This window comes from Trachurus trachurus (genome assembly GCF_905171665.1).
Source record: "Trachurus trachurus genome assembly, chromosome: 19".
Classification (NCBI taxonomy): domain Eukaryota; kingdom Metazoa; phylum Chordata; class Actinopteri; order Carangiformes; family Carangidae; genus Trachurus; species Trachurus trachurus.
In genome coordinates, this window is record NC_139913.1 from 615,001 (window position 1) to 623,278 (window position 8,278).

The 8,278-nt window shown below is 43.2% G+C and overlaps 1 protein-coding gene across 1 annotated transcript in view; it reads right to left on the minus strand.

Moving 5' to 3' along the window:
• acta2 (actin alpha 2, smooth muscle) overlaps nucleotides 1-5,682 on the minus strand; it is a 9,627-nt gene extending 3,945 nt beyond the window's left edge. The window contains exons 1-5 of the mRNA XM_083994428.1: nucleotides 5,586-5,682; nucleotides 2,029-2,208; nucleotides 1,023-1,151; nucleotides 294-404; nucleotides 103-187 (exon numbers count right to left, since the gene is read on the minus strand). Coding sequence (XP_083850554.1) covers nucleotides 103-187; nucleotides 294-404; nucleotides 1,023-1,151; nucleotides 2,029-2,157 — 454 coding nt within the window. The 5' untranslated portion in view covers nucleotides 2,158-2,208; nucleotides 5,586-5,682. The remainder of the gene's footprint in view (nucleotides 1-102; nucleotides 188-293; nucleotides 405-1,022; nucleotides 1,152-2,028; nucleotides 2,209-5,585) is intronic.
• Between the last annotated feature and the right edge of the window lie 2,596 nt (nucleotides 5,683-8,278).

Here is an 8,278-nt window from a genome sequence, read left to right on the forward strand (position 1 = left end):
GAAAGGCTTTTATGTTGAAAAGCTGCAGCTGTTTGAGGCTTTTATGTTGAAAAGCTGCAGCTGTTTGAGGCTTTTATGTTGAAAAGCAGCGTGTGGTCCAACCTGTGGTTCGTCCCGAGGCGTACAGAGACAGGACGGCCTGGATCGCCACGTACATGGCCGGGACGTTGAAGGTCTCGAACATGATCTGGACACAAACACAGACATGGTTAACGGATGAGGAGGAGTGATGCATGCTGGGAGGGGGGCGTGGCCTTGGAGGGGGCGTGGCCTCTGAGCGGTGAGGTCATCACCTGAGTCATCTTCTCGCGGTTGGCCTTGGGGTTGAGCGGAGCCTCGGTCAGCAGCGTGGGATGTTCCTCTGGAGCCACTCGCAGCTCGTTGTAGAACGAGTGATGCCAGATCTAGACCAATCAGAGCAAGCAGAGGGGGTCGTCACGGCAACGCCTAACCAATCAGAGCTGCAGCTGTGAGGATGAGGATGAGGACGAGGCTAGGGATGTCACGATAATAGATCTTTTTGGTACAATTATTGTCAGAGAAATGATCACGGTGTTACGATTATCACGATTATTCTGCATTAATTAATTTCACAACACTATTAATGTGTAAAATCAAATATAGTAAAAATATACATCACTAATTATAAAATATTTTAAATATCTATTAAAATATGACCAGTTATTAATCCTCCAGGGGAAGTGTTTGAAATATTTAAGTCATTAATTGTCATCCATACCAAATGTTTAATAAAAGTTAATTTTAATCTTTTTTTTTAATTACAAATGACACTCCAGCATTTAAATTCCTACCAATTCAATGTTACATTAGTTAAATGGACCAATATCTGTGCTTTTCCCTTTACTTTGGTGCACATCTGCCGACACGTTCATACATAATGTTTTTTTGGAAAGTGATGGTATTTAGGAATCTTTGTGATCAATTAATTGTGGCGTTTAACACCGTGATAAACTGTAAAAACAAGTAACCATGACATCCCTAGCCGAGGCGTCGGCTCAGACCTTCTCCATGTCGTCCCAGTTGGTGATGATGCCGTGTTCGATGGGATACTTCAGGGTGAGGATTCCTCTCTTGCTCTGAGCCTCGTCTCCCACGTAGCTGTCCTTCTGTCCCATCCCCACCATCACCCCCTAGAGATGGACACAGAGAGACAGAGACACAGTGTATTATCCACCTGAACTTTTCTGCTTTAATATCTTGTATTATCTTATGTTCTTCTGTTTGTGCTTTTTCTGGAACTGGAATCAATGTGAACGATCGGTTCTTTTGTTTTCTCTTATGGCTAAGTGTTGTGGCAGACAGGATATGGTGACTTCGTTGGGGGCAATCTGTATAGCCCATTTTTACCACCAGTTTGTCTCAAAGGGCTTTACATCCCATCATAACAACATCCTCTGTCCTTAGACCCTCACATCCACTGAGGAAAAACTCCATAGAAAACCCTTTTAACAGGGAAAACCAGGAGAAAGCTCAGGGTGAGCTAAAGGTTAATGGGTAGGTCAAAGGTCAGGAGTGCAAATGTTTTATTTGACTGCAAATGTTTGACTAATCTTGTAAATTCTTTTAACTAATTTTGAAAATTCAATTGTTATTGCATTCTATTTGTTTTTTGTTTTTTTGTTTTTTTTTGGTCTTTGATTAATGTGTCAATGTGTTGAAACTTTATGTGCTGCCATTCTTGGTCAGGTCTCGCTTGCAAAAGAGATCTTGGATCTCAATGGGACAAACCTGGTTAAATAAAGGTTATAATAATAATAATAGTGAAATAATAATTCACCATGTGGATGGAGCTCCTCTCTGTCTACAGAAGGAGGAGGTTTTGGAGTCAGAAAAACGTTTATAAGTTCAGAGTTCTGGACCAGGAGAGAGAGATCTCACATTGGCACCAGAGATGCTCCACTGTTCTTCTCCTTGTAAATAAACTCTTTGTGAATACAAGTGAAGACGTGTCGGTGGTGATGACTTCTCTTCACCAACACATCGGTATGTATACCATAATAGACTCACCTGGTGTCGGGGTCGGCCCACGATGGAGGGGAAGACGGCCCTGGGAGCGTCGTCCCCGGCGAACCCGGCCTTACACAGACCTGAGCCGTTGTCACACACCAGAGCGGTGCTCTCCTCATCATCACACATGACTGCAGGGGGCGCTGTGGAGGAGCTACGACACTACGACACCGAACCACACTGCAATGCAGGGAGAAACACACACACACACTTCATTACCCAGAAGCCCCGGCTGCTGTTTACACATCCACCGTCAATGAGTCAGAAAACTGCTCATCAGATTGATCACATCAAATACTACTGCTACTACTGTTGTTCATTTGCACTTCTACTGCTGCTGTTGTACCTTCTATATATATATATATATATATATATATAGAAGGTACAACAGTAGCAGTTACAAATATAAAAGGCACATATCCATATATATACATATATTCTCTAGATTTGTAGATGTTTTAGATGTTTATTGCATTGAGAGAAACACAGTTTTAATCCTCTGTGTGTCTGGTACATATTGACAATAAAGTTGACTTTGACTTTGATAAATGAAGTAACTGATTAATTAATTATCAATTTTAATAATAATTCAGTAATAATTACTAATGAACCCAAAGTGACACCTGTGGACAACAACATGGCCGACATCAAGACACAAACAGGATTTAACAAAATCAAATAAAATGATAAAACCCTGAAAAGAAGAAAGATAAAGATGAAGTCTCTGTGTGTGTGTGTGTGTGTGTGTGTGTGTGTGTGTGTGTGTGTGTGTGTGTGTGTGAGCATCAGTGGTTCCACCTGAAACCTGCAGTCATGAGTTTCCCTCAGACTCGTCCACTTCACCCAAATTGGAGTTGTGAGGTTTTCACGTGACATCCCCTCCCCTCCCCACCCTACCCCACCCTCTCCCCCTACCCCACCCTCTCTCCCTCTCTCCCCCTCTCCCCCCTCTCTCCCTACCCCACCCTCTCTCCCTCTCTCCCACCCCCACCCCCCTCCCCGCCCTTCTCCTCCTCCATTAAAACTAAAACTACTACTGTCCTTTACTGAATGAACACGGCACTCTGGGAAAACTTCCTAATTAGGACATGAAGCCGAGTCCTGCCTGTGTTTGGTATGCTCTCTCTCCCTGGGCTCGCTCTACCTCGCTCGCCCACTGCTTCTCCCCCCTTTACCCCCCCCCCCCTCTCTCTTACCCCCCCACCCCTCCTCTCCTCCCCCCCTCCCCCCTCCCCCCTCCTCTCTTCATCTGTCCTCCCTCGTCTCTCCTCGTCTCCCCCTCTCGGAGACTTTAGTCCATATTTAGTCATGGACTGTGAATCAGATGTTTGTGTGATGTTCAGCAGCAGCAGAAAGGGTTCAGTCTGCCCTCAGTCCTGTCTGCTGCTGCACACACACACACACACACACACACACACACACACACACACACACACACACACACACACACACACACACACACACACACACACACACACACACACACACACACACACACACACACACCTCACCTGGCCACGCCCCCTTGCTCCTACACCAACACTGCAAAAACTCTACATCTTTCCAAGAATATTTGTTTTATTTCTTGTCAAAATGTCTCATTTCTAGTCAAAACTAAACTCTTTCCACTTAAAATAAGACTCATCACCTAAAAATGAACTTGTTTTTAGATCATTTTCACTTGTTTCAAACTAATTTTCACTTGAAATAAGTAGAAAAATCTGCCAGTGAAAGCAAGTTTTTTGTGTTTGTAATAAGAAAGAAAAACTTGCTCCACTATCAGATTTTTCTACTTATTTCAAGTGAAAATCTGCTTTAAAGAAGTAAAAAGTGTCTAAAAACAAGCTACTTTTTATGTGATGAGTCTGATTTTAAGTAGAATGAGATTTATTTTGACTAGAAATAAGACAAATATTCTTGGTAAGATTTTGAGTTTTTGCAGTGAAGACAAGGCAATTTTATTTGTATAGCCCGTTTCTACCAACAGTTTGTCTCAAAGGGCTTTACATCCCATCATAACAACATCCTCTGTCCTTAGACCCTCACATCCACTGAGGAGAAACTCCATGGAAAACCCTTTTAACAGGGAAAACCAGGAGAAACCTCAGGGTGAGCAACAGAGGAGGGATGACAGCTGTTACACCTCTGTCTCTCAGTGATAAATAACCAGTAAGTTCAAATTAAATTGAGACAAACACGACAAAACTAAAAACTATAGAATAAATAGAGGGGAGGGTGAGTTCTGCAGAGGCCAGAGGAAAAAAAGAGTTTAAAAAATTTGGTGTGTAGTGGCTCAAGGTGCTGTTCAAGGGAAAATAATAGAGATAAATGGAGAAGAAACGGACTGTCAGTGGAGGACGGTGGTCGTTTGGACGATGTCTTCATCAGAGGTCACACCCTGATGAAGACAGCGTCCAAACGCATTGGGTCCTTTTCTATTTATTAAAATCTCTGCTTCACCTCCAGAGCCTCGGGAAGCAGCACCATCCTTCCACAGTCAGTTTATTCTCAGTTTATTTCTAAGAAGAAGATGAAGATGAAGAGGTCACTACAGTCTGTCAGACAGGAGGAGGAGGAGGTGCTGCCTCCTGCAGGTCAAGTTCAACTGCTTCACTTCATATTCTGAAAGATGATCAAATTAAATAAGAATTTAACTGTTTTTTGTCTGATGGAGAACAGGTTGAGATCGATACGACTGATCAACTGCAGCTGCTGAGACACTGAACCTCTGGGTCTTCCTCTGTTTAATCTGTGTCAACCTGTCAGTCAGAGCTCAGGGCAGCACTGCACCAACACACACTTTACACCTGACACACACACACACACACACACACACACACACACACACACACACACACACACACACACACACACACACACACACACACACACACACACACACACACACACACACACACAGTTCTGACCCACTGAACCAGGAAACACAGAGCGACGACGTGAAGACGTTCGTTTCATGAAACTCAAAACTGAAAAGTCTGAAGTCTGGTCGGATGGAGAGAGGAGGAGGAGGAGGAGGAGGAGGAGGAGGAGGAGGAAGAGGAAGATGAAGAGGAGGTGAAGCATCAGAGACTAAAAATACCAAAGTACAAGTCCAGTCTGGTCTGTAGAGGAGCAGGAAGGACAGAGGTCACAGAGAGGAGGAGGTGAAGAAGAGGAGCAGAGGAGGTGAAGAAGTGATGAAGAGGTGATAAAGAGATGATGAAGAGGTGATGAGGAGGTGATGAGGTGAAGTAGAGGTAGGTTAAGAGCAGTTAACACAGGAGAAGGAGGAGATGATAAAAGAGGTGAAGAAGGAGAACATAGGAGGTGATGATGTGAAGCGGAGATGTAGAGGAGGTGTAGAGAAGATGATGGAGAGGTGATAAAGGAGATGAGGAGGTGAAGAGGAGATGATAAAGGAGGTGTAGAGGAGGAGAAGAGGAGATGATAAAGGAGGTGTAGAGGAGGAGAAGAGGAGAAGAGGATGTGATAAAGGAGATGAGGAGGTGAAGAGGAGGTGATAGAGGAGGTGTAGAGGAGGAGAAGAGGAGTCTTACCTTACAGTGCAGGCTGTGGGCCGTGGGGAGGGGGCAGGACAGAAGTGAAGTCTGAGCGTCTGAGAGCGACTTTATCAACCTTCCTCCTCCTCCTCCTCCTCCTCCTCCTCTCCTCCTCCATCCCTCCATCCCAAACATGGCCTGGACCTCCTCCTCTCCTCCTCGCTCCCTCTCTCCCCTGCTTGAGTCCTTATAGGGCAGGCCCCGGCGGCAGCAGCCAATCAGAGGGCTCGAGCCGCGGCCGGACTTTCTCCCATCATTCACAGCATTCCTCAGAGGGAGACGGAGAGACGAAGGCTGAATCTGATGTTTTGATAAAACATCAGATTCTTTCACTGATCAACAACTAAACAACTGATATTTCTACTGATCAACTGAATTAATCAATGAATCAACAGGTGTTTCATCTTTATTAGTTAACCCCGTCCTCTCTGGTCTGGTCTCTCCTCCTCTGTGTCTCTAACCCTCCTCTCCTCCATGTGCATCATCTGTTTCTAACGAAGCCGGTGAGAAATCAATCCATGGAGCGGTGGATAAGGTTATTGATCATCTACCATGTTACCATGGTTACCATGTGTATATCTGTGTAGTCTTTATCTGTCATCAACAAGAGATTACAGAGTTAAGGTGGAAATCCTAAAGAGTTCCTCTTGAAAGGTCACTACTTGGTGACTTCATCTAACACGTCCTGTTAGCGTCTCGTCAGCTACATGCTAATCAGCAGCTGATCACAAACAGAACAGAAAACTCACTCATTTTAAAAACTCTAAATTCTAATTAGCCATTTTTAATGACAATTGATTCATTAGAATAATAATCCATCATAAAAACAATATTCAAGTTGTTTGTTTTGTTAGCTCACAACAAACTCATTAAAATGAAAATTCAACATCTGTGACGATACGATATGATAGCCTACTCTATTGTCCCACTCAGAGAAATTTGTCTTGGACTCTGCAGCTGCGCCATAAATGCCCCAACAGTTGCAATGACAACAAACAATACATCATCAGCCAACATACACTATACATAAATAATACATGCTAAAAGATCAACATATAAAAATGAAAAATTATTGCACAAACTTCGGCCTCAAGCAGCATTGTTAAGGAATTTAAAGGAGGTTGGTTAGAATAAGATCTTAAAACGGTTGAGTTTACAGTGAGGGATCTTTATTGTAGAAGGTCATACTCTAAATGAAGAATATGGGATGGGTCCATCACTATCCTCTGGCTTGCCTGTTATGATTAGCTACAATGCTAATTAGGGCCACGGGGCAAACGCACTGAGGCACTATTCTGTACCAAATGTCGATTTGAAACTCAGACAAATTATATATCAAAATATTATATTATATTATTATCAAAAAAATTATGTATCACAATGTTTGGTTCGATCGGGATTGCTGTGCTATTACTTTTCTCTACCGAATCCAGTTTTTTCATGATGTAAGTTGCAAAAAACTGCAAAAAATGGGATGAGGTCAGAAAACAAACAAATTATTGGACTTTTTCAAACATCTACTGCTCCGGCATTACTTTCACCTAGAAACTTCATTTAAACTTCAAAATGTAGACACGAGTCTTGTCTATCTGTGTATTCATCCATGTGTCGATAGGTCATATAGTTTCTGATCAATCACTGTTCAATGACAATGATCATTTTTGGAGAAATGTTGAGATTATAATGGGTGTGTATTGCACGGAATGTTCGTGCTAGAGTGGGTGACATCATCAGCTACAGTGGGAGGAGTTGTCTGAAATTGTCTGAAACTTTTCTCTTTCCAGGCTGCTCACGGCCACAATTTACACTCTACACACATGAATTTTTCCACAGTTGTAGACAAACTTGTTCTGTATCTCACAATGTGCTCAACAAAGCAGAGAGACTTACATAATTTAAACTGTGAGACTTACATATTTTAAACTGTGAGCCTCTCAGAGCCACCATGCCTCTCTCTGCTTCTCATTGATTCTAATACAAAGATTTTCTGAGAGAAGCAGAACGAACCCCTGTTTATAACTTGCAAGTGTTTCCAAAATATTTACTGTAGAAACACCAAAATCATATCAAAGCGTTCAGGAAGTCCTTACGACGACCACGGTCTGCTTCTTTTTCTGATAGGAGTTACCGTTTTGTCAGAATTAGCCTAAATGTGAGACCGGTGCAGAGGCAGAAAATCACCCCTTTTCTCGACGTTTCTGTCTGTCTCAGCCTGGGGTGACTCTATTGTCATGGTAACCACCTCAAGTTGCCGTGGTAACCTCTGAGCCTCAGGCCAGAGCCAATGAGATCAGTTCATTAAGAGACTCCTCTGATTGGCTCTGAGCCCTGTCCATTTAGATTAAAGCTTTGTCAAACACAACCACACACACCAACACACTGTCTGATAAGCTCTGTCTTGACCTGAAGATCGTGGGTTTGATTCCCATGTTGACAGAGATGGCCCCCCCAGCAGTAGCCTCCCATGGCCCACTCAAAATTTCCCAGAGGAAATTTTCTAGTTTACAGCTACTGTATCGTACTGTTAGCTAAGCTTTAACACAGTTGATGATGATGCTAGTGGCTGCACTCGTTAGCGTAGCAGCGTAGCTTATGATGCTAATGTCCGTTACTGCAGCAGCTGTAGCATCAGTTGGCAACACAACACTTTACCTGATGTTAACTGGATCATGTAGCTCATAGCTTAGCAA